At 38.0% G+C, this 27394-nt stretch overlaps 1 protein-coding gene and 1 long non-coding RNA gene across 3 annotated transcripts in view; one reads left to right on the forward strand and one right to left on the reverse strand.

Moving 5' to 3' along the window:
• LOC140493548 (uncharacterized) overlaps positions 1-24834 on the forward strand; it is a 28831-nt gene extending 3997 nt beyond the window's left edge. For both annotated transcript variants that reach the window (XR_011963709.1, XR_011963708.1), the window contains exons 2-3: positions 2959-3004; positions 24702-24834. This is a non-coding gene — a long non-coding RNA (uncharacterized lncRNA). The remainder of the gene's footprint in view (positions 1-2958; positions 3005-24701) is intronic.
• On the reverse strand, positions 2929-24942 carry cyb561a3a (cytochrome b561 family, member A3a). The gene is made up of 6 exons (XM_072592097.1): positions 24829-24942; positions 21904-22097; positions 17754-17962; positions 12546-12700; positions 10082-10253; positions 2929-8886 (listed from the first exon to the last, which is right to left on the reverse strand). Exons 2-6 carry the CDS (start codon positions 22088-22090, stop codon positions 8866-8868), a joined length of 744 nt encoding a protein of 247 aa, XP_072448198.1. The 5' UTR covers positions 22091-22097; positions 24829-24942; the 3' UTR covers positions 2929-8865.
• Positions 24943-27394: the final 2452 nt, after the last annotated feature.

Genomic DNA, 27394 nt, shown 5'->3' on the forward strand with positions numbered 1-27394 from the left:
ATCTTGGCATGGATAGTGAATTGGCTACTGGGCAGGAAACAGCAAGTGGGGATTAAAGGTTCTTCTTTGGTTGGCAACCTGTAACTGGTGGCTTTCCATAGTGATCAAAACTGGGACTGAAACTGTTACAATATGTATGAATGACTTGGTCAAAGAAAGCAAATATACTGTCACCAAATTTGCAGATGGCACAACAGCAGGTGGAAAGGCAAGTTGCAACAGGGGTACAAAGTTTATAGAGAGATAGTGATAGGTTAAGTAAGTGGGAAAAATGGAGTACAGTACAATATAAGAAAATTTGAAGTTCATTTTGGAAGGAGAACAAAAGAATAATGTTATTTAAATGAAGAAAAACTGCACAAAGCTGCAACACAAAAAGAGCTTGGAGGTACTTGTGCACAAAAGACTGAAAGCTAACACACTGGTGCAGTAGGTAATCAAGAAGAATGTTGGTTCTTATTTAAAGAGAGTTCAAATTGGGAAGTCTTACTGCAACTGGTGAGACGAAATCTGGAGTACTGTGAGCAGTTTTGGTCTCTTATTTAAGAAAATATATTATTTCATTGGATGCATTTCAGAAAAAGTTCACAAAGATGATTCCCAGTATGAAAGGATTGTGTTGTGAGCAAAGGTTAAACAGATTGGGACTCCACTCACATGAAATTTATCAAAATGAACGGTGATTTCTTTGAAACATATTGGAGTCTTAAGGGTAAATGATGAGAGGATATTTCCCCTCATTGGAGACTCTAGGACCAGAGGGCATAGTGTCAGAATTAAGGGATGCTAATTTAAGACTTGTATGAGGAGGAATTCCTTCTTTCAGAGGGCTATGAGATGTTGGAACTTCTTGCTATAGAGAGTTGTGCGGGCAGAATCCTTGTGTATATTTAAGGCTGAGAAAGACAGAACCTTGATTGTTAAGGGAATTGAGGCTTACAGGAAAGGGCAGGAAACTGAATGTGAGGAATACCACGTCAGCCAGTGACCCTATTGAATGATGAGAAGGCTTGAGGGGCTAAACAGCCTATTCCTTCGTCTTATAGTATTAGCAGACAGCTAATGTAGCTTTTGGCATTGTAAAAGTGAGATATAAGAAATCGAATCCAGGGGAATCCCTCAATATTCAGGATTAATTAAGTGAACCTTCTCTAGACTTCCTCCAATGCCTGTAGATCGTGTCTTAGATGAGGGGACAAAACTGTTCACAGTATTCTAGGTGTGGTCTAACTGCGCTTGTATAATTCTAGGAGGACTTCCCTATTTTTATATTCCATTCCTTTTGAATAAAGACAAACATTGCATTTGCCCATTACATGCTGAGCAGAATCTAATGAACACATCACTGGCATATCTGTATAGCTAGTTGAGGAAGAAATTCCCCAGATTGCTGGAACTCAGAGGACTGCAAGGCATTATTCAAAAAGGCATCTGCTACGCCTCAGGCAGAATATATCACATCATGTCAGCCATTAATAATTTCATGCTAATGCAAAGATAGACACAAAGCAGCTGACAGATTTGTCATTGACACTCAGTAAATGGAACAGAAGTTTGGAGAAACTCACCATCTTTATCAGTACTATGCTTGTTCTCAGATCCTTCATCATTAAGGAAGTCTTGGAAGCTACCTTTACTTAGCACCATACAATGTTAGAACACGTATGCATGCAGCTGGCTGTCTCCGTGGAATCCTGGAAAGCCATGTTCAGCAGAGTGCTCAAAAGCTTCTGTAAGTGTCCACAGACTTGCATCTCCATTGCTTTTGTTGGAGCTGGAGGTCCATATTAGCTCCCATAAGTTTTCTCTCAGAACATTCCAGAGGTGTCTATCCCTGCCATCGCCATCGTGCCTGCAATCTCCAATTCTATAGAAGTTGCAGGCAAGAAGGACGAGCCTTCATCTGGGCAGGCTACTCTCTTGTGTCTGGGCCTTCCATCTACAAATGTCTGTGGGGTCTTCTACCCAAACTTTCAAGGCCAAGTGGCTTCACTACAGAGTAGGTTCTCTCTTTTGCAGCACACCCCAGGACTGGACTTAAACGTATGGGAGTATAAGAAAAAAATAATCTGAGGGCATATAGGTGGCACAAATGAGACTTTGTAAGTAAATTCAATCCTCACCTCAATGTTGGATTGTCTTTTCTTGTGGGACTGTAACTGTATTATGTCAGATGTAAGCAGCCTCTTCATTCATCCCAAGGAGAAGTTATATTCACAAGGTATTACCTATTTTTTTAAAAGTATCCTAGGTAGCTATAGATTTCACATATCCTTCAACCCTTACATTTATGACTGCAGATAAGATTTTCTGCTTTGTTAAGGCAGTTAGTATTTGCAAAGTACACAGAGGCAACTTGTACTAGGTCCTTGTTTTCACTCATGTTCTACACATATGACTATATTGTGCGAGTAAATGTTCATTTGTGACTGCATAATTCTCTGGAGGCAAAAGTTCATCTATTGATGTGTTTTATAAGCAACTGCACATTCATTTCTGAATGAGCAATGTCCAGTACCCATTAACATCCAAACTGTGACTTGAACGGCATTGTTCTGGTTTGAAGAATTGTTTGACTGCATAAATTTAGATACTGTTGTGAAACTGATTAAAGCATTGCATGTACGTTTCACAGTATATTGCAGACATTGAAAGCTGAATTTTAACAGCTGGCTGAGAAGTCAGGATGCCTGTCAGACTGACAATGACAATGACCATGACCAGAAGTTATGCTCTCAGATACCTGATCATTAAGGGAGTCTTGGAAGCTAACTTTACTTAGCAACATGAATGAATGAATGAATGAATGAATGAATGAATGAATGAATGAATGAATGAATGCTAATCTTTCCCAAACACCCATCACAACAAACAATGTTGTTATCATATTTGAATTTGGAAGCAGCTGGTTACAAAGCATTCAAACAGTTGATAACATTAACTTTTATTATAAAACAGGAATGGGCAACAAAAGGAAATTACAAAAGAACCTGCATTTACTTTGGTAAGTAAACCTTGGTTCTTTGCTTAATAGATCATCCAATTCCTATCTTTTGAAAGTAGTCACAGCATGCCAGAATTATGCAACATAGTGTGTCTGGATATTATTACCCCTCTAGCTCAGACCAAGCATCAGAATCTTATCCTGAGTGGCCTTGTCATCTCTTCCATAGTGGCCCCGTCCAGCAGGAAAATCAGGTCAACTGGTGCAAGAGAGATATTGGTCAGATGTATCTTGTGTATGCCAAAATGGAGGTCTAGTATCACCAGTAATTTCACTTCCAAGTATTCCAAGTGGATTTGTGATATAAACCAGTCATATAATCATTAAGTGTTGTTGTCCCCACAATGGCCATTGGATGCCACTCACTCCTTTAGAGCTCAAAACCTGCTCCAGCGCACCATACAATTCCACTATTGGGGTTCTCAGAATCCTCAGTCTGCAGCTGCTTCAGTAATCTGGTGGAAATGACAGTGAGTCTTGGCTGTCGAAACCTCCTCTCCATTCAATTTCTCCATGCAGAGGTTGTGTCATTATATCAATGTACTATATTGTGTATTTCAGTAGGGATGGGGTGGGGGAGGGGTAGATGATGGTGCAAGTACTTCCACAATAATAAATATCCAATAGTATACAGAGAGATGATGTTTGTGTTGCATACATCTGCATAAAATGTAATAACATTACATAGGAAATTGCACTATTTTTCTTTTGAGACACAATTAAAATTTGAAACCATATGTTAGTTTCTTTTTTCAAAGATCCTTACACACTTGATACAACTGCAAACACCAATTTCTGAACAAGCAAAATTTATTACAAGCTTTGGAGAAACCCTAAACACTCACCATGCTTGCGAGGAGTGTCCAGAGAAGCTCCAGAACAAAGGAAACAGTCCTTCCTTTATACTAAATCTTTACACCTCAAGTCAGTAATGCTCACAAGACAATCCCCAGTCACTTCCTCACAGTTACATGCCAGTCAAGACACAATGCAGTGACTACATCATCTCCAGAACCAATCTAATGCAAAACATTGCTTAATGGCCAGATCTGGTGTGAATTTTTTTTGTAAGTATAGGGAGTAGTCAGAATTCCAATTGTAATGTTTTTATTAATTTCAGAATAGGAGATGAAAAATGTAAGTAGGAGGAAGAGTCAACAATGTAAATTGCTCTGAATGGCCTGGAAATGGTCATGTAAATGGCTTTGAATAATAGGAGATCATAATGTAAATTTTCTTATAAATCTATCTGTAAGCCAGAGACATCCCACCCTAGCCTCAGGAAATCCAATTTCCTGCAGAACAAGTTAACTCTAACTTCACACCATGTACATTTATGGAACAATGTTAGGGAACAAGGGCTCACTGATTAATACTGCTGCCTCACAGCAGCAGAGACCAGGGTTCAATTCCAGCCTCTGGCAACTGTCTGTGTGGGTTTCCTCCCACATTCCAAAGATGTGCAGGTTAGGTGAATTAGCTATGCTAAATTTCCCATAGTGTTCAGGGAGGTGTAGGTTAGGTACATTAAGTCAGGGAATAAACATAGGGTAGGGGAATGGGTCTAAGTGAGTTATGCTTCTGAGAATCTGCACAGATGTGTTAAGCTAAGAGGGCCTGTTTCCATAGTGTAGTGATTCTATTAAAAGATTTATCTCGAAAGGTGGTAAATAAAATCAGCACAAGTAAGAATTCTAATTTCATCAGTGTGGTAGTATTGAAATATTGGATGTTTGGAATCACAATTGTTTCAGAATTTGATGATAGGGGAGAAAACAGAATGTGATTTGTCTTGCCTTTTTATCCAATTACATTGATTGTTGCATGCAGATCATTAACCTGCTGATAACAGCAAGTTAAATTTACTTTTATTAATTTCTTGTATAGTGATGCATGTATAGTCTGTTCCCCAATGCACACGGTTGCCAGACTGTATACCACGAGTTTTAATTATAAACAAATAAAAGTTTGAAGCTACTGCCTTTGTCCCTACCACCAACAATGGTATGGTTGTTAAGTCCAACCAGTTTCACTGAATTATTTTGAAATTGGTATTGTATGGATTAAATACCAATGTCACATATACAACAATCCAACAAAAGATGCCATCCATTTAAATCAGATCATGATTTGCTATTATGAATAGAGTATTCTGTTAAATAAAGTTTAAAAATACCACACAGTAGAGAGAGATGATTCTCTTTCACTAAGTATATCATCATTTGACTGTTTTGGGAAGAAAAACTGATGCATAAAAAAATTCAGATATCTAAAATGCAACCATTTGGAAGTGACAACTTCAGAGAATTTTGATTTTACTTACCACAAGCCTGGTATTTCCTTTATATTTAAGCTTAAATATTATTAAACTTTTTAAGATGTACCCTTTCATGCAGGCTGAAAATGCGAATTGCCTAACTTTCTTAATTTGTTTTTGATTAGGATTACATTAGTAATTGTCACAATTAATCAAGAAAGCTTTAAAAAGTGTAGTTGAGAGTGACTCACTGGTTTGCTTTGTAACATCTACAAACATCCACATTGTCACACATGCAACTGCATCAACAGCACAAAAGAAAATATTTAAACATATATTAAACAGTGAAATTCTGACATGTTTCTGGTCATTTGTTTCAGTAAACATGTTTGACATGATCCCTAGTTATATTCAATTTTAGTACACTTTACAACATACCTGTTCTGTATTCCTGGTGGTTTAGGTGAGAAAATTTAAATATTTAAGAGATGTAAGAGATATGCATCTGGTGGTGAAGTTGAAACAATTGATAGAGGCAGTTTGGGACAGGGATTACGAAACCTCTTGCTATTTTACTAATAGTGTCTCAGCATTTAGAACCAAATCTGAAATCCTGCACTTCAGATTTGACATAGTTTAGTTTAAAGTAGGCACAAATTATGATTGCAATGTTTTCAGTTGAAAAGCTTTAAGTTACTTAACTTTGTGCTGATGAAGTTTATATTCAAGCTTTACATAACCTTTAAAATTTAAAGACTTAGCACAGAATGTATTTATGAGGAACAAATCAAGTCTTCCACTTCCTTGCACAAATGGTTGCCTCTTTTCACCAAATTCAGAAGTTTTCCTACTTCCAAAATCTTTTATCTTCTGTTGGAAGACAGCTGCATTCTTTCGCTCAATAGCACGTACAGTAATGTGACAACAAAGATACCACACACAGTTAAACAGAATTTGTTTTTGAAAAAAAAAAGTGCAACTCCAAAAGAAAAACACAGGAAACAAACAAACACACACTAGGAAAAGCAAATGCTTCACTGGTGTTCATAGTTGGAGTTTATGCATAGTCACATCAGCAACGAGAGGTTTAGAGATGAAGAATAATAATAAGAAGAAATTTGCAGTTCCTAAAAGTTCAGAACAGTTTTTACTTTGGTAAACTTTTAATTCTAACACCCCACTACAGTTTTAAAGGAAAAAAGTTATGCAACCTACTGTTAAAGTACAGATTTGAGATGGCCCAGGAAATCCCTTATAAAAATCAATCTGTAAGCCTCTCTCCTGGTTCGTCCCAGAAGTCATACTCTTTGGTGGTCTGGAATTTTATTTTGAAAAAAAAACCCAAGTCTTACAGACAGAATAGTTCAATTTTAAATCATTCCCTTCATTTACTAATAGTATCACTGTTACAACATAACACTGATACCTATAAGTCAAGCTAACTGGGATTCTATTAATCCCCAGAGTAGAAATCACTTCTTTCAAGGGACCCCGCCAGCTACTCTGTCGTACTATCAAAAACAGACTATTTTTATACACAGGCTTACAAAGGCATTACTGTCACAAACACAAGATAATGAAAGCACTGCATGTTCTGAACTAGACAGATAGTGAAGGACAATAATTCAGGAAAGAATTTAGTTTGACAGTTTTATTCATAGGTCAGAATTAAATGTTGTGAAATTAAGTTTCAGAATAGTTGTGAATGTTGTTATCACTTGGCTTCGTTTATACAGATTCACTGATGTTAAGGCAAAAAAATGTTCTTATCTTCTCTTGCCATACTATTTTTAGTGTGCAGTAAGTGTGTTCTATAATTCAAAATTACATTTTAGTTTAAATTTAAGAGGACAACATTTAAGGCTATTAACTTTCATTATCTCTTCAATTAAGTTGATGTTCATGCTATTACTGGACAGCATTACTAATTAATCTCTGTAGAAGCAGCTAATGCTCCTTTTGGGGAGAGACTTTCATCTTCAATTCTGCACCTGTTATGAGGTGCAGTCTTACAGAAGGCATATTTAACTGAAGTCATCTCTGTAAGACATCCTAGCAGTATTTTTAAAACTAGGGATTTTCCTATGATGTACTGGTCAATAGTTTTCCTGTAACCCACATAGCTTAGATAAAAAGAGTTCTGACTTCATAGTTATTGTTGGACTTGATTGACTGCTGCATAATGTGCACACAAATCACTTAACTGGTAATAAAACTTTTTTTTTTAAAAAAGAAAAGAAAAGTCCTGCACTTGAAGAGTCAGGATGCAAGACCAATTTTCTTGGGAGGAAACAATAGCAATATGGATTAGCCCTTGAAAGTTTCAATTTAAGCCAATTTAAATATCTGCATAGATTCACTTTCCCAGAATGGAAAATGAAATTACAATTTGAAATGCTGAATATTCAAAACAGTACAATTGTACACCTAAATTTGAAACTGGTAACCTTTAAACTAGCTGAATTGTAGTGTCCTAGTCCACTTAAAAATTACACTTCAGGCGAGCAAAAAAAAAAATACCAACCAAATCCAAGTCATATATTAAAAGGTTGACAGTATCTACAAGTGTTAAATACATTTAAGAATTTTTCATATCTTAACAATCTTAGTGATTACATTTAAAAAACAGCAAATAAATTTCTTATCAATTCTCTTTTTCCTTCTGACAAAAAAAAAAGGTTCTACACTTCGGAAAGAGTACATTTTAAAAAAGAAACAGGCCAACGATCAACAAACATGATAAATCTGAAAAAGTGCAAATATACAATAAAGCTTTTGCTGAAAAAAAAAAGTGTTAAAAAACCTTAAATTCTAGCAGAATATCATTCATCATTAAGTCTCAAGTACCAATCTTGTGCCAATGTTTTTTTGAACTGTAATCATATGCCACTTTTGGACATGAGATTCCTCAAATTTCAAATCAAAAGACATAAGCATCATGAGAAGCCTCCAACAATTGAAGCTGGATTCAAGCCTAGTCTCAAAATGAAAGTAAAGTGCTCAGCTTTGTGGTGCAAAAATTTAAAAGCCAAAAAGGTTACATGTGTCCAAGCATGTGACAAAATGCAGTTCTTTTCCACAAGTTAGATTCTACATGATCAGTTCTTTTCCTTAAGAGGGGTTAATCTGGAGTAAGTGCATGTAAGTGTTCCACAAAAGTAAAAACAAAAAAAACCAAAACCATCTCAAATTTGGAAAACAACAAAGGTTTCAAAATGACAACTGGTCAACATTTTAAGCCTATAACTCTTTCTCCCTCTTCCCCCAATGTTAAAAATGGGTCAACAGTTTCCTAATTGCATTAATCTGGCTTCAAATGAAAGTAGTATTATACAATGTTTAATTTAGGTTGTCTACTTACAGTCAGTCCTTGAAACAGACTGGCTAAAATCAGAAATGTAAAGCAGATACAGGAGAAGGTCTATTCCACCCTCTTATTCAATTTCGATACTGTCTATTTTTAGACTTCACAAACTGTAATACTAAAGTTGTTTCAAATAATTGCTGTAGGGAAAGACCATAGTTGAGGAGTCAATTCCATACAGCATAACAGCAACACTATACAAATTTCAACTGCATCCGAAAAGCTTCAGCTATTCATCATTTAGTCTTCAGTCAGAAGTGGCTTAAAAAGAAAAAAAAAGAAACAACCAGTTAGGAAACATATGGTAGCTATATGTAGAGATGCATTTGCCATTGACTGTAGTTATTGCAGGTAAGAAGGTGGTGCTTTATTAACCTGGCTGCCGCATGGGAAGTAATTACGTGTAAAAGATAGTGTTCAACCCAAAAATCAAACGTGTTCATCATCTTCCTAAACCCAAATAATATCCTAACAAAGCAAAAGCAGAACGAGAGATTGGAGTAACTTGACTGTCATAATTGATGTTTCACATTCAGTCTAATACTAGTCTATTCAACAAACCCTTATTGGGTCGGTTGGTCAGTCGCACACCACAGGTGCTGCCAGACATGTTGGATTTCCCCAAAAATCAGAAATCTCCAGCATTCACACAAATTTTGTTTTCATGGTTTTTTTCAGTACTCTTCATCCTCAAGACAGAGAATAGCCAAAATTATTTAAGTCACAATGACAAGAATGTACCCTTCATCGGTGTTTTGGATGTCAGCTTGTACTGGAATATAGTTCCACAGAAGATGACAGCCTCTTAAAATTCACCTGATTAGTCACTTGGGACTACAGATGAATACTGGCTGGATATTCTTATCTAAATACAATCCTTTTGTGAAATACATGTAAACATACCATTTGATGGCAATTACTCAGATTGACAACAAAAGCAAAAATTGATCAAACTTGGCACCTTCTGGTCAAGAGTCCTGCAGGATGGTGGCAGGTATGTTCCCCACTAGACAGACAATCAGGTAGATGATAGTATTACAGAAAAAAAAAAACAGCCAAATAACAGTGTACCAAATTCAAAAAGAACAATGTACAAGTGTTCATTTCCTGTGGCTTAAAAAAAAGGATGGGAAATCATTTATTTCCCATTTAGTTGTATCTGTTGACACATTCTTTGTGAACCTCAAACAAAAAAAGGATGAGACAGCTACAAATTTAGCATCACTGAAAACTGGTTATGTACAAAAGATGGGAGTGGGAAGTGAAATTTCTCAGTAAGTGCAAACAAAGATATAAAAGATAGTACATGGATTTGTCTATAAAACAATTTGTTTACCATGTAAGTTTTATTAAAACATTTCATCTGGTCACTACTGAAAATAATAACTAATAGTCACTGCAAATCAAATGGAGCAAAGACATAACTGGATGTGTAGCATCTGTGTACACAACATACCTCTGTGGCATCACCAAGTACAGATTCACGTGCATTTGGACGCTGCCAATCACGCTTAAGGAGCATCCAGGCGACAGTCATGGAGAAACACAACAGAATCACTCCCAAAACATTGGCCAGACATGCTTCAGGTGGCAGATTCTTGTAGGGACTAGTTGAATTTGGAGCATTACTGAAGGGAAAGACAGTAGCATTACATATTTACTGGTTTTATAGTCTATACTGGTAATTAGTTTTTGAACAGTTCACACAGCAGATCAAATTCTCCCCTATCACAAGATGAAATGGTCCTCAACCCATGTGTAATTTAGAGCAGGGAAGTGAATAAACAAGAGACTGAAATGATAAGAAAAGTTTGAGGCATTTGATATGCCAGTCTGTGGTTCTAGGATTGCACTATTTACAATGAGATTCAGTTAGATTAAAATACTTTGTTATATTCTACAAAACCTTTGCAGACTACTCACTGAGTGTTTATGCTATGAAGTCATGTCAAAACATGTATTTAATTTTTGTGCCTAATGTAATAAGAAGTGCTTTATAATTTGAGCATAAAGCCAGAGCTGAGGATAGCTGACCTTAAATTTGGTCAGAAGTAGATCTTAAAATGTGGGCCTTTAAGAAAGGCTTACAATCAAGGCAACTGAAGCTATAATTACCACTAACAGAGCAATTAAATTCCAATCATATCCAAAACTGTAATTTTATACAGTGTTTTTTTCCCCCAAAATACTATCAGGGAGGTACAAGTTCATAGTCCCTCACATTCCACTTACACATCCTTGATTGGAACCCAGTCTTTTTCCCTAAAAGCCTTCACTTTTCCCCAGGGAATCTTACATTTGCATTTTAATTGTCTGAACAGTAGCCACCTGGATGAAAAGCCTGCTTAGAATTCTGGTGAAGCTTTGACCATGCAGGATATCAAAGCCAGAACGCAGTAAAGTTGCAGATACCGAAAATGGAGATCAAAGTTTGGAAACTTGGAGGACTTCACCTCAATCTTCTGGACAGTCCTAAATTAAAATGTAATTTAGTTTCACTAATCTGTTTTGTGAATCACTAAATTGGAATTTTTTGAAGAGGTAACAAGTAGGTTAGACCAGGGGAACCCAGTGGATGTGGTCTATCTGGACTTTCAAAAGGCCTTTGATAAGGTGCCACACGGGAGACTGCTGAGCAAGGTGAGGGCCCATGGTGTTCGAGGTGAGCTGCTGGGATGGATTGAGGATTGGCTATCTAACAGAAGGCAGAGAGTTGGGATAAAAGGTTCTTTTTCAGAATGGCAGCCGGTGACGAGCGGTGTCCCGCAGGGTTCGGTGCTGGGGCCACAGCTGTTCGCATTATATATTAATGATTTGGATGAGGGAACCGGGGGCATTCTAGCGAAGTTTGCCGATGATACAAAGTTAGGTAGACAGGCAGGTAGTACTGAGGAAGTGGGGAGGCTACAGAAGGATCTAGACAGGTTGGGAGAGTGGTCCAGGAAATGGCTGATGGAATTTAACGTGAGCAAGTGCGAGGTCTTGCACTTTGGCAAAAAGAATATAGGAATGGACTACTTTCTAAATGGTGAGAAACTTAATAAAGCCAAAGCACAAAGGGATCTGGGAGTGCTAGTCGAGGATTCTCTAAAGGTAAACATGCAGGTTGAGTCTGTGATTAAGAAAGCGAATGCAATGTTGTCTCTTATCTCAAGAGGGTTGGAATATAAAAGCAGAGATGTACTACTAAGACTTTATAAAGCTCTGGTTAGGCCCCATTTGGAGTACTGTGTCCAGTTTTGGTCCCCACACCTCAGGAAGGACATACTGGCACTGGAACGTGTCCAGCGGAGATTCACACGGATGATCCCTGGAATGACAGGTCTAGCATATGAGGAACGGCTGAGGATACTGGGATTGTATTCGTTGGAGTTTAGAAGATTAAGGGGAGATCTAATAGAGACGTACAAAATAATACATGGCTTTGAAAAGGTGGATGCTAGAAAATTGTTTCTGTTAGGCGAGGAGACTAGGAACCGTGGACACAGCCTTAGAATTAGAGGGGGTCATTTCAGAACGGAAATGCGGAGACATTTCTTCAGCCAGAGAGTGGTGGGCCTGTGGAATTCATTGCCACAGAGTGCAGTGGAAGCCGGGACGCTAAATGTCTTCAAGGCCGAGATTGATAGGTTCTTGTTGTCTAGAGGAATTAAGGGCTACGGGGAGAACGCTGGCAAGTGGAGCTGAAATGCGCATCAGCCATGATTGAATGGCGGAGTGGACTCGATGGGCCGAATGGCCTTACTTCCACTCCTATGTCTTATGGTAATACTTTTTCATCTCCTTCAGATCCTGAAAAATGTCAGTTTCCAGAAGATGACCATAAAAATAAAAAAAAAAGTTAAAGCAATTATTAATTGAGAGTTTCAAAAAAAAAAAAACTGGAGAAGGACTTTTGTCCTTTCAAACCATAAACTTACAGCACAAATATTAACTTTTCATTAATTCCAGACAGAGAAGCAACAATGGCCATTACTAAGATGCAGAGTCCAAAGAAGGCATGCAGATCTTTGTAAGCAGCTCGAAGCCAGAGGGGTGTGCAGGGCAGTAAGAAGGTCAGGAATCCCAGCAGCCACTGTAGATCAAAGAAGAACAAGTTAGAATGTTACAAAATTAAACTTATATTAGCAGGAACAGTCCTACATATATGGATGTTTGGCAAGCCTCTCAGAGGGTCATGTAGGGCATAAATGAACTTCATGAGGTGATACAGTTGAAGAATCATGCTGGCGAAGAAAAATCATTCTGCAACTACCAACAAAATCTTCCAGTAAAATCTCATTCAAACAATACATAAAAATCAAGACTAAGTCTTGTTATCAGGTTCTACCTGAAGCCTGCATTCCAAGTGGAGGCAACGTTTGTACGGAAGCAGCAAAAATCCAACTGGTCTGCTCATCACATGCTGATCAAAAAAAGCAGCAACACAAGACAATTTAATTTGAAAGTCTTATCCAAAATGCTTCCTTCACTGTTCCCTAGTCAGTTATTACTGAAATGATTTTCAAAAAAAAACTTGACGACAAAGTTCTTTGCCTCTAAAGAGTGCCATCTTCTCTGGAATAGGTTCACCTCATGAGTGATTTCTCACTTAACTGTGTTAATCATTCACATGCACCTTGAGGAAGCCACCAATATAGTGGCATAACACTTTTGAACAGAAGCCTTATTGTGGTTGATGTTCATTATGAAAGCATAAAACTTGTATCAAGGAAGTTGGAAGGGATGTCAAGTTGTTTTTCAGAATCATTGTCAACTAGCTTGGAATTTTACAGTTGTAAAGTTTCAGGCTTTTTGAAGTCCCCCCCAGAAAAAGGGCAGATGGAGATGTATGAAAATTAAGGTTCTCTGCAGTTACATCTTGCAAGCATAGATGGATGAAAAAAAGGTAACATTCAAGGATAAAGAATAGAGAAGCCAAGAGAAATGACAAGATAAGATTCATGACTATTGTGATTATACTACATGAACCATTAGAACAGAACTTGTCCCAATTAAAGAATGCTACACTATATACAAACTGAATACATATAATCCAAACTATTGGTCTTAAATTGTAAAGACAGTGTTTTATTTTCTGAATTGTCAATTAATTGTGGACTGAAATGGGATAAGAACCGTTTAAAAAGAAACTCAAGATTGTGAAAAGGATTGCTACAATTTTCTTAAAAACAATAGTTACCTGATATTCATTGCAAGTGTTACTGGAACAAGCAACAGTGATATGGAAAAGGACTGCTAACAGGCTGTACAACGAGATTTAAGTGTTGAAAAGTAGCCAACTGGTCACCATTCCTCAGCTCAAATGTCAAAGACATTTTGCTTACAAGCAACTATGTGATTGGATTGCGAGTAACCAAACAGCTACTTTTGTCAGAAGCCAAATCTATAGGAAGGTACTGTCCTTCACCCTATAGTTTTAACCAAATTATAACAAAACCAGTTTATTTCCCCCATGGTTGTTGGAGGCTGTAGGTTTGAAATGGAAAGTCAGGCAGAGTCTCCAGACAAAAAATAAAAAAAAGAACTACTGATGCTAGATATCTGAAAAACTTAAATTGCTGGAGAAACTGAATAGATCTGGCAGCATCTGGAGACAAATCAGAGGCAATGTTTCAAGTCCTACAACCCTTATTCAGAACTGGAACATTACTGGACTTTAATATCAACTCTGCTTTCCACTCATGCTGACACCCTACTGAACTTAGTTATTTCTGGTTTTTAATTTTAGAATCAGATGCCTTCCCCAAATCTTTCCATCCACCCATACCCTTACACAGACAAAATAAGTATGTGGGATTAGAGTTTTGAGGAGGTGAGAGTTTTAAAACAAAAGTCATATGTCAAAGATTGACAATCTTTACCTGTACCTCACATCCATTTCTGTAATAGACAAACAAAGTCACTTGTTAAATACAGAAACCTGGTCTGTATGTTTAAAATCAACATGTGCCAGAAAAAAAAGGGACGGTAAACTGGGGAATTGTGTACTTAGAGGCACTCTAACCTTTTTGTAATAACTCCAGAATTGCAGGACCAGATTTCCTGTGTGCTATCTCATTGAGGTGTAACATAATCACTTCCTGTGATTCTGCCTTCTAACTGGTCTAGAGTAAAGGAACTTTTTTTCCATGTCCCACTGGAGATTTATTAGTAACTTATTACACGGCTCAGTTTTAAGACCAATCCACAAGTGAAAAAGATTTTCCATAACCAGTTAACTCAAAAGGTAGAGGAAAAGAGATAACAATTCTAAATTTTACTGTCATGTGAACCTGTGTGCCAAGGTATGGTGGAAAGGGTTGTCATACGTGCTTTACAGGCAGATCGTAAAAGTGCATCAGAGCAGAATGCAGGATCCAATGTTACAGCTGCCAAAAAAAAAAAGTTGCGGAGATAAATATTAGAGGTTCATTCAAAGTCTGATAAGTGGGGAATAAGCTGTTCATGATTCAGTCAAGGTCTAATATTCTGGTGTCAGTCCTTTTTTAGAAGAGGATTATGGAGACCTAAACTGTACAGTATGGTCTGACTAAATTCCTTCACAAAAGGAAGGGTTTAAAGATGGATATGGGCCAAGTGCTGGCAAATGGGACTAGCTTAGGTTAGGATATCTAGTCGGCATGGACAAGTTGGACCAAAAGGTCTGTTGCCGTGCTGTACATACAAATTCCATGTCTAAATTAAAGTCTCATAACTCACCTTGTAGATTTGCTGAAATTGCAACTATTTGGTTGTCTACAGTATATCCATTTCAGTAGACTCCATCTTTTCATATAATCCAGATTGATTCTGTATTTCATTGCTAGTTACATCTTGCTAGCACCTTTTAATCACCACTGTTTTACCATCATTCCTTTCCAAATGTTACATGAAACAATAATTCTCCTTTGGTGGTCGTTTAGGTTATCCCCATTATATCCCATGAAGAGGAGCTATTAGAGGACTGGTTGTCAATTAATTCCAAAATAAAATAAATAAACAAATTTTTAAAAAAGGGCAAGGAGAGCCACAGTAGCAGCATTCCCAAGTCTGATTTCAGTTCTTGTCTGTTCCAGAGGGGTCACATATGTCTGACCAGGTTGATTACAATAACTATGATGGAAGTAAAGTGGCCATGGCATATTAAGGAACTGCGAATAAGAGACAGACAGAAAATAGAACTATGTACAGTTGATATCCAGAGTGGCACTAGCAATATAACTGAATGTGAATGAACAGAATTAAAAAAGACACATGGCTAACATTAGGAGACAATGACAACTGTTAATGTACAGGAGGCCATTCAGCCTATTGGCATGAGGTAATAGAACTTGTGAAGGTACAATATCCTGCCTTTTCTCCATACAAGTGTCATGCAGGAATATCTCTATAGTCATCCAACGACCTCCTGAAATCCAATGTTTCCATCATATTTCCAGACAGTGATAATGAGTCACCCTTCCTACATGAGGATTATTTAATAATGAGAACATTGATTTGATGAGGGGGGGGGGGGGGGCAAAGTTTCTCTTACCTATTCTATCCAACCTGCTCATGACTTTGAAACTTGTGATCAGTCTCCTCTTATCCTCCTTCTCACAAAGAACAGCAGTCCCAACATCTTAAAATGTATCCTCATACTTGAAGCTGCTCATTCTTGGAACTATTCTAAGACTCTTCTGCACTCTCGCCAATGCATTCACACCTTTCCAATAGTGTGATGACCACAGCTAGACATAATATTCCAACTCAGGTTTAACATGTATCATGTACCAGTTCAATATCACCTCCTTGCACCAGATATCCCAATGGTCTCCTCTCTATTCCATTAAATAGGAAGCCAAAAAAAAAAATAATTGGGAACACTCTCTTTCTCAAAGTTCAGAAGTTGTTACACAATTAGAAGTGGTTTCTGTAAAAATCCAGTAACTCGGCAAAATAACCCTTCATGGTTGCCATGGTTTAAGTGTTAGGCTATTTCAATCATGTGGAGTCAGATGTATAGCACGGAAACAGACCCTTCAGTCCAAATCATCCATACTGATCAGATATCCTAACCCAATCTTGTCCCACCCATCAGCACCCGGCCCATATCCTTCCTATTCATATATCCATCCAGATGCCTTTTAAAATGTTGCAAATGTACTAGCAGATCTTTCCCTGCTCACCCTTAACCTATGCCCTCTAGTTCTGGACTTCCCCCCCCCCCCCACCCACCCCCCCAGGGAAAAGACTTGGCCTATTTACACTATCCATGTCCATCATAATTTTGTAAACTTCTATAAAAAAGGTCACCCCTCAGCCATTCCAGGGAAAATAGGCCCAGTCTATTCAGACTCTCTATAGCTCAAAATCCTCCAACTCTGGCAACATCCTTGTAAATCTTTTCTGAACCCTTTCAAGGGTCACAACATCTTTCCGATAGGAAGGAAAGTAGAATTGCACACAATATTCCAACAGTGGCCTAACCAATGTCCTGTACAGCTGCAACATGACCTCCCAACTCCTATACTCCCTGCTCTGACCAATAGAGGAAAGCATACCAAACGCCGCCTTCACTATCCTATCTACCTGCGACTCCACTTTCAAGGAGCTATGAACTTGGACTCCCAGGTCTCTTTGTTCAGCAACACTCCCTAGGACCTTACCATTAAGGTACATAAGTTCTGCTAAGATTGCTTTCCCTAAATGCAGCACCTCACATTTAATCGAAATTAAACTCCACCTGCCACTTGTCAGCCCACTGGCTCATCTCATCAAGATTCCAAGTAGTAAATGTTTGACAAAGTACTCGTACAAGCCTAATTGTGTCAATATATTGATGCATGTAGATTACAGAAACTATTATTAATAATAAAATTGGCAAGATTTTTTTCCCCTTCAAGAGCACCAGACCAAGTGTAGCAGCTTTGTTCGAGCCCAAGTGAGTCAGAACTCTAACACCAATACATTCAATGAAATTCTGGTCTATATAGCCAGTTGTGTCTATTCAGAAATCAAGACAATTAAAAAAACATTATTCAGGCATTACACAAGTTAACTTTGTTGTAGAAGTGGAAGCTTTGTAATTTCTTCCTTTCACAATTATGAGCAGTCAGATTTATATGAAGAAAGGTCTAAAATTAAAGAAAAAAAAAACTTCTTACCTGAAAGCCAAAGAGAATAATGGCTGCAAATCCCACCCAGCTGTGCATGGAATACAAGTTGGGGATGTGCATCTTGTTGTGGAACCCAAATGCTGCCACCAACCCAATAATGGCAAGAGAAAATGCACCAAGGTTCAATGTAGCATGAACTAGCTTTACAAGCAACTTGCTCCTTGACTGGGTGAAGGGCAATCTGTATACAAGAATGGCTGAAATAAAATGCAATTGTTTATATACATGCAAAAATCCATCAGGAAACAAATTTGTAAATTGAAATCATTTAACCAAGTGTCAAAATACAGGCTGGGGTTTTGTACTTGGAGATCACTCACTTGCAATTTACTAAAGAGTTGGTAAACACAGTTGAAAACTTGAACTATTGTGTGCAGTTGGTAGGTGAACCCTTATACTCTTTAGAAGTCTAACCTGAACCTGTCTGGGCAGACAAAATGGTTAAAGGTCACCTCCATGCATCTCAAAATTAGGTGCTGCTTTTTAGGAAGGGAAAAAAAAAGGAGAAAGGAAATAGAAAAAGAAAGAAAGAACTACACCAATTTTGAAATTCATTTATGTTTTTTGATGATAAATTCTACCAGTTGGTAATCTTACCAGTTGACCCCAAGAGTGAAACATTAGACAATATCACTCAAAACCCCTCCTGTTTTAGGATTGCGGCTTCTATCAGCTTGCAACAATCCCTTAATCTGGTTTGTGAATAGACTTAATATCTTCCAAAGTGTTGTGACAGAGGAGCTTCTGGTTCATCAGTACAAAATTTTATGAAGTTCTAGGTTTTATGTTTCACACTTGAAACAGTACGTGCGGACCAGAAGAAGCACAGCCAGTCAGGCAGCCTCTCCAAGAGCAAAGAACCAATGTTTCAAGCTTAACCCTTCAGTCCTGATGAAGGGGGTAGCATCCATGACTAAGCAAGAATAAAAAAAACTTAAAGGTCACATTTAAAAAAAAACAAAAGAAAGGTCAGCGGTAGCCTAAAACAAAAATTGTGAAACTTGCTTTGTTGTTTCCTTTAAAATAAAAGAGGTAACTTATGAAAAGTACTAGCATAATACTGAAGCTCTTGTTAACTATTTTATAACTATAAACTCTGTTCCCTTAAAGTTAAGGTGAATGTTTGTATCTTGGAGGGAGAGACTGGAAATTAATAGTTAGGAGAGTGGTAGAGACATTAAAATTACTTTGCCCTCAGTTCAGTGGAAGATACAAATATCATCCCAATATTGGGATGTAATGCAGAGGTTATCGTAAGAGAAAGAACTTAAACAACTGTCATCATTGGGATGGGGGGGGGGGGGGGGGGGGGGGGAAAGGAAAGGGAAAGAAAGGTGATTGGGGAGAGCAAGAGCCTCAGTTTTCAGATTGAAGGCATATAAAAATTTACCCAGGGTCTCTAGACATTGGATTTGATTATAATATTCTCAACTTCATTTGTTGGAAAGGTTCCATGGATTATTAAGAAAAAAAAAGGTTTAATTAAAAAAAAGGGATTCAGAAGGCAGGAAATTATGGATCAATTAGTTAAATTGGTATCATTATGAAATTAAAATAGCAAAAGCAGGTTATTTGAAAAGTCAAAACATAATTCAGAGTCAGCATGGTTTTATGAAGAAAAAGTTACATTTGACCAATTTGCTACAGTTTTTCAAAAACGAAACTAGCAAAGTGGATAATGGGGAATCATGTCAGTGTACAAGATCTGAATTTCCAGGAGACATTTGATAAGAGGTTACACACAAAAGGTTAATACACAAAGTAATATCAAATAAATTTAGGGATTTCTTTTAAAAGCTTACATCGAAGATTGGCTAACCACCAGAAAGCAGAGTCTGGATAAAATGAGCCTTTTTCTGATTGGGAAGACAACTAATGGGGTGCCACAGGGATCAGTGTTCAGGCACCAACTATTTATATTAGTGACTTGGACACAAGAACAGAATGTACTACAGCCAAATTTGACAAGTAATGCTAAAAATAGCAGAGAAAGCAACACAAACATCTAAAAGCGGATATGAGTAGTTTAGGGGAATAGACCAAAGTTTGTCAGATGGGAGTTTAATGAGGCTAAGTAACATTATCCATTTTTGTCAGAAAAACAAAAACAAAAAAAGTAGAATTATCTGAATGGAGAGAAACCTTAGTGTGTCCAATGCAGAGGGATCTGGGTGTCCTTGTGCATGAATCACAAAATACGATGCAAGCAATAAGAGGTGACAAATGGAATTTAAACTTGAAACTAAAATGACCTCAAAATGTATGAGTGTGTTTTCACAAGTGCCTTTTACAGTTGCAGCAACACTGACTTTATTGCTAAAGGAATAAACAGTGCTGCAATTCCACAAGGCATTCATGAGACCATACCCAGCATATTGCTGACAGATTTGGTCCCCTTGAGTACTTGCACTGGAGGCAAATCAGGATGTTAAGTAGATTAATTCCAGAAATAGGAGAGGTTTCTTTTAAGGAGTGTGTTTGAGAAGTGTAGGCCTACACTCCAGGGTGTTTAAAAAAAAAGGAGCTAATTGAAATGTATAGAGAAATTAAAAAAGATCAACAAAGTCAACATAGAAAGGTTGTTTCTATATGTAGGGTGATCTAGAATGAGAGGTCATGGCTTTTAAAAACAATGACACTTTCTCTTAAAAATGATGTGAAGAGGAATTACGGCTTTCAAAAGGGTTGAGAATCTGTGGAATTCATTACCCCAGGATATTGCGGATGCTGAGACAGTCAGTTTAAGAAAATAGACAGATTTTTAATTTGTAATGGGATGAAGGGTTTTGAAGAGTGGGCAGGGTTATGGAATAGAGGCCAAGGAGGAAATTAGTCATGATTGTCTTGAATGCTGGACCAGGCTCAAGAGCTGTGTTGCTTTCTCCTGCTTATTTTGTCCAGAGAGTTTGACAGTTAAAACAAATAATGTAAATCTCAATAGACAATAGCTTCGGTCATCTCTTCACTGGTACATTAAAGTCACATGTGTCTCATATTTTGTTTCAAGTTTGAAATCTGGAAGCAGAGTTCAGTGCTGTGCAAGGAAATAAAACTTAGGCAATTTGCACAAAATCTTTTCCCCCCACTGTAGTCAACTAAAAAAAGATCAGCTTCCTTCAAGTTGTGTGTTCTTAGTCTCCAAGACTGCCTAATGTCACAGCATACACATTGATAAATTCACTTTTGAAAGAATGCAGGGACAAGTTTAAACAGAGGATTTGTACTTTCTACTGTTTCTGGATAAAATCCAGATGTCAATGTTCACACAAACCACATCGTCCAACTCTGATCAGTCCCTACCAAAGAAAGAATGTGGTGGCCATTATGATCAAATGGCCAAGGAAAAATGCAAATCGACAATTGCTAGATTGGCAAGGATGATGTCAAGTAGTTTTGTAAATTCTAGCAGCTATCTAGGTAGACGCTATGTTAGCAAAGGTGCTAAAGACAGACTGAATAGGGTGTTCAAGGTCCAAAGTACATTGAATGCATTTTCTATCCACTGCTTCTCCCAAGTCGAGCTCAACATAGAACATCTTCAAACCATCAGTTGAGGGACTCTGTTTGGTCTGCTCAGCCAGAGGTTTCCTAGTCTGTGTTTAATCTGACAGACTTCTTTGGGTCCAGAATCAATTGACTCACAGGACTACACCTGCTTGATTGCATATCACTGGGCACCAATACTGGTGAGCTGGAGTAATCTCAGACATTTACTGAAAGGCATAAATATTTCCTATTACTTGACTGATCCACAGGACAGCTCTCCCAATACTGGCACTAGTTTCCACATTGGTGGAGGTGATTTTGCAGGATGACCTGGCAAAGTTTGCCTTGATATCTGCTGCCTCATTAATGGCATTGGATTGATCTCCATTTAGCTTTGCTGCAGAACTTTGGTGTGACAATGTATAGTGAAGCTGCATGGAAAGTGTAGACTAAAGCAATTTTCAGATGCAAAGTAGGATACAAGCATGATCAAAAAAAATTACACTCATTAGAAGTATTGTTTGAAAAAGATTGCTAGATGTCACTAGTGCAGTGCAGCACCTAAATTTTAAAGAGGAAATTGGGGCTTTGGGGCAAATATGATCAACCAGCAAGTCAATTTTTTAAAAACAAAAACACATTCCAAGCTTACCATTCCCATAAAGGACAACAAGTCCAGTCACCATGCAGACAGGATGCCAATTAAACATCTTCGCCGAACCATCCCAGGCAAAGCCTCCCCTGTAGACCTTACTCCAAGTAGTCACAATTATCATACAAATTAGACCCAAGAGGAGAGACAAGGTGTAGATAAGATAGAACACATGGCAGCTCTTCATTTTTGTCCTGCACAGCAAAAAAGATTGAGAGAAGGTGGAAAATTGAACATTATACTTCATGCGAAGGTAATGTCCTGGGTGGGGGCATGAAATTTGCCGACATAATTGAAACCAATTTTACAGAACAATAATAAATCTAAATATTGCTTTCTAGTGTGACTTGATTTTTTTCAATCCCATTCATATTAAAATTTAACATGCAGAAGGTTCTTCCATTTGGCAAGCATACTAACCCTTAATGCAATAAGGATAGCTAAAATATGGGAGCCCCAAATTTCCATCGAGTGAGTGTGTAAACTCAGTCAACAGGTGTTGATATTGAGTACGGGAGTTGATATTGAGTACGGGAGTTGTGGGAGAAGGAAAATGCCTAATATCGATATGCAGACCACCACAAATGAAAAGACTGATGGTAAAATTAATATGCACACATTTACCTTTCTAGTTGGAGGAGTCAAAAACCAGGTGGGAAAGGGTTATTCTCGGATCAGGGCTTCTTAAAGGAGTAGCAAAATCTTAATTTGTAAATACAGAGATTATATCAGAGTATTAAATGCTACAGGACAAGAAAAGCAGGTAAGTAAAATATAGATCAATGGTAAGACAGACTAAATGAGTTGAATGACATTTGTTCATAAATTTTACTTCTAATCTGAAAGATGGGTCAATAATATTTTTAAAAAAAAGAGTAGTACCCAACTATAAGCAACTGAACAATTAGACGTTGTTGCAAATGTGTTTTGTGGTAGATGTGATTTAGTACAAAACTATTCCCAAAACTAACAGTGAAACAAAAAAAGCATAATAGCAACTGAAGTTTAGTGGATTTTTGATTATGAATCATCTTGCTTTCAGAGGTTAATTATATTTGTTTAATTAGGTCAGAATAGAAAAGCCAGTCATGGAAACAGTATATGATTTACATAGTTAGAGACCTGGGAGAGAGTTTGTTTTGGAGAGTTAAAAAAAAACAAATTAATTTAAAAGCATGCTGTGAACGCAAAGGCTATTAAATTCATCAACTCAGTACAATTTGTGATCAAGTTGTGTGGAACTCAGGAATGCTTTTCTACAGAAGGGGTGCTTGCTGAGAGAAATTAGTTGCAGTTTGGAATGAAGATTGTTAAAGCAAAGAAGTGGCTTTTGACAGCACTAGTGTTGCTGTTAATGTCTCTTGCCCTAACTGCAGGGTCTCTGTTTTTGGGAGCCAGAGATAATTCAACACAGCTGAGAACTGGCGAAATAAACCCAATGTAGTATTTGCTTGGTGGAGCTCAGAACACCAAAGGAAGTATCACATTGGGAAAGCGGTTTGTTGGCAAAAGAGCTAAAATGGTGCTTATGTGTACATGCTGGAGTGCAGTCTCTGGAACCTAAACTCCAGGGAGGAGATTGAACTCCTAAAACTTTGAGTAGTTGATAAGTTAGGTCAAGTCAGAGAGACTTGAGGAGAGTGCTGAAACCAGATCTTCCAAAACAAAATGGAATCCTTGAAAAGTGACAAAAAAAAATTAATGTCCTAGACCAGGTGAAACTAATCTTGGAGTGGCATTGCTGAGAAATCCAAGGGGTGTTTTGGTCACATTTACTATTTCATGCATTCTGCAGAATATTCAACAAGCTCATGGGTTTTCCATTTTTAATCCTAGAGTTTAAGAATACAAAATTGTTACAAAAGTAGATTATTTTGCTCTTCAAACTTCATATTATAAAGCTCAGGTTGTTCCTTTTTTTTTTAAAAAAGTGTAAACTTATGGCTTCAATGTTACCACTATGAGTAACATAAATTTTGGTCTCCAAACAAAACGGAAAGTTATTAGTCCCAGACCACAACATAAATCTGGAAAGAAATATAACAACGCTAACTTTTTGATCCAGTAGACCAACTCTATAGCCTTTACAGCAGCCAATCATTTAGGCAGAATCATTTTTGATGAAATTTAAATACGCAAAAATGCTTCACTTGCCCCAAAGACAAAAATTCACAATATTAGATTTGTTTTTTTTTAAAAAACTAAAGTTAGGAAAGAACAAAACACGATTTATAAACCAAAACATTAAAAAGTTAAATAGTTGCCCAGAACTTCGGGGAAAGTTACATCTTTTGATGTAGACTTGAATTTGTCAGACAAGAAAGCCTTGGAGCTAAATGTTAAGTTCTGGTGCTGGAACAACTGTATAGCTCTTAACTCTTGAAAGTTGCAGAGGCAGAAGTATCACCGCTTGTGTCAACCCAAAAGGGAATCATCTGAATTATGAAGTAGAGATAATACTTAGAATTCTAGAAGCGAATCACTAATTGGCATTTTACAGCTTCTCGTGTAACGTAAGTTATAGGCATTAATCATGGGATTTGAATAGTATAACTTTAAAAAGAAACGTATGAATAGCATTCAATTTAATTAACATTTTACAGTTAACATGCATTTATGAATTAATGTTGATGCCAACTATGATGTTGTTACCATTTAAACGTAATTAAATGTTTTGTTGCAGAAATAAATAGTTAAGACGACTCTTGGGACCTTTCCCTAACAGTACATAAAGTAGCACATTTAGCTTCAGTTAAAACAGTGAAATGAATTGTTAAAATATTCAACTTGCTCATCAGATCGATTTGGACCAACGATACTTGCGGAATTTAAACAGAAACCACAATCTTGAAAGATACAGACAGACTTCACCAACGACAAAGACCTGCAAAATTTCCAGATGCAAAAGGATAGAGCCAGCTTTACCTAATAAAATTAATACTCCTCAAAGTTACAATTTCTTATCGTACACCTTCACTGTTTACAACTCCAGGTCACCCTTACAGCCCTTTTAGTTCGGACCTGCCTGCACATCCTCCAATCGGTCTGAGGTTCCGCATTGGAAGCGCGTGCGTACTAAGTATGTTGCAATATGGGTATTGTAGTCTTTGGTAACTAACTGGACTACAACTCGTTCCGTGCAATGTCTTTCTATGGAGGACAGCTCCTGAAAGTGAAAGTTTAGAATTTATGACCTTGTTTCTTGGTATTTCGGTATTTGTGATAATGAGGATGATACAAACAGGTTTTCAGCCTTCGTCAGCCATCAAACGCAGTGATAAAGATCTAACTTACCTTAATGTATTTATATTTCTGTGCAAAAAAAGCTTTGCAGTATTTTGTTGTCATCTTGAAGGAGGAGAAAGTATGTTCTATTCAATTTTCTTATGTTAACCAAAGGTCCCAAACTAAATCATCATCTGATGCTTGCCGTGATTGTAACAAGGTCAGACAGGGGAACCGCATAGAATGTGAGTTCCCAGATTGGAGCCCTGGTTTACCGATTAGGCCAGGAGCATCAGACATTCTGTTTATTCTGAGAAAGATGGATCAGTGTCAAGGACTCTCTACATGGAAATAAAAGGTGATTTTCTGATGGCATACAAGCGTCTGTGGAGTTATTTCACTGGCGACAAGGATAGGATTAATGATGTAATCATGCAAACATGACTGCTAGTTGAAGCCAAACTGGACTTCAAACAGGCACGACAACTGGCTTTATCATTGGAAAATGTGGCAAGTGGAGTATATGAGTTGTAGGGCATTCCAAAGCGGACACCCTCTCCCATCCGACTGAGCTTGGGAACACTACTTGAGTGAAGGCAATTGCACAGCCTCACTCAGAACACATCCTGAACAGAGTGACACTAGGTCAGCCCACAGCAAAACCCCAAAACAAAGCCAAGCCTCGGTCAAATGGTGAAAATTGTCTTCAGGATCCGGACTGGATCCAGTTGTACTTGCTGCTAGTGTGAGGACTCAAGGCAGCAAAAGAGTTCCACCGGACCTAAATTGAGTAAAATAACTCATAGGCCAGTATCCAGGTGAGTGCTCACCCTGGAAAGTTCATCTGTATCTGGTTTTACAAAAAACAAATCTAAATCAATCAAAGTAAATGGTCACCTGGTTATAATGGAGGTTGATACTGAGAGAGACATTTCAGTGATTGCAGACTCAGTCTTTAATGAAATTTGCTCTGGACTTTAATCCTTCAGTTTGCACAAGACCTTGGCGAGACTGAGAACCTAGACCAGGAAATCCTGACAGATTACAGGTGCAACTTTAGTTCTGGTCTCTTATGAGAAGCAGCTGGTTTAGTTACCACTGATTGTAGTAAAAGGCACAAGCTAATGCTCAATGAGATGAAATTGTTTGAGAAAGATTCACCTAGGTTGGTTCAACATTTCTGGATTAGAAAATGGCTGCCTGAGTAAAGTCTTAATTAAATATATGGAATCTTGTTGGAAAGGTCTAGGGATTATCAAAGGAGCCAATCCATCATGCATATTGACCAAGAAGCCATTCCAAAATTCTGTAAGACCGACCCTTACTGGCACAAATAGAGGCAGAAATCAGAAGTCTGGAAAGTGATAGAATCTTCAAACCAGTTCAGTTTGCAGAATGGGCAGCAACTGATTGATTAACCAATGGATCAGGTCATCTTTGTGGGGATTGTAAACAAACAAACTACTTTTCACAGCTCGATAAATACCCACTCCCTTGCATAGAGGATTTATATGCAAAGCTGGCATTGGGGATGTCCTTCATGAAGCAGGACATATTTGCATTCCACAGACCAGTCCCTCTGGAACTCCCTTGTTAGGTCCACACCCACCTTCAACCCAGCCTCCACACTTGGCACCTTCCCTTACCACCACAAGAGGTTTAAAACCACGCACACACCTCCCCCCTCACCTCTGTCCAACGCCCCAAAGGATCTTTTCACATCTGGCAGAGATTTTCCTGCATGTCCAAACACCTTATCTACTGTGTCCATTGCTCTTGATGTGGTCTCCTCCACACTGGGAAGACAGAATAGCAACCTGCGGAAGGTTTCAGGGAAAATCTTTGGGACACACTTACCAAAGAACCCCCTGCCCTGTGGCTGACCACTTCAATTTCCCCTACCCCTCCATCAAGGACATGCAAGTCCTGGGCCTCCTCCACCACCAAATCAAAGCCATCCAATGACTGGAGGAAGATTGCCTCATCTTCTGCCTTGGGAACCTTCAACCACATGGCATCAACATCAACTTCACTAGTTTCCAAATCTCCCTTCCCTCCACCTCATCCCAGATCCAATCCTCCAACTTGGCACTGTCCTCTTGACCTGTCCCATCTGTCCATCTTCCTTGCCACCCATCTGCTCCACCCTCCCCCATTGACCTATCATAATCACCCCCCCGCCTGCATCCACCTATCACCTTCCCAGCTACCTTCCCCCAACCCCACCCCTACTTCCTATTTAACTTTCAGTACCTTTCCCCCCAAC

The sequence above is a fragment of the Chiloscyllium punctatum genome, chromosome 22 (assembly GCF_047496795.1).
Source record: "Chiloscyllium punctatum isolate Juve2018m chromosome 22, sChiPun1.3, whole genome shotgun sequence".
NCBI classification, from domain to species: domain Eukaryota; kingdom Metazoa; phylum Chordata; class Chondrichthyes; order Orectolobiformes; family Hemiscylliidae; genus Chiloscyllium; species Chiloscyllium punctatum.

Coding starts and splice junctions, on each gene's coding strand:
- cyb561a3a (XM_072592097.1), bottom strand. CDS start 22,090: ATGAAGAGCTGCCATGTGTTCTATCTTATCTACACCTTGTCTCTCCTC. Junction 12,701..17,753: donor TTATTCTCTTTGGCTTTCAG/GTAAGAAGTTTT, acceptor TTTGATCTACAG/TGGCTGCTGGGATTCCTGAC. Junction 10,254..12,545: donor GAAAAGTTAATATTTGTGCT/GTAAGTTTATGG, acceptor CTTTCCCTTCAG/TAATGCTCCAAATTCAACTA.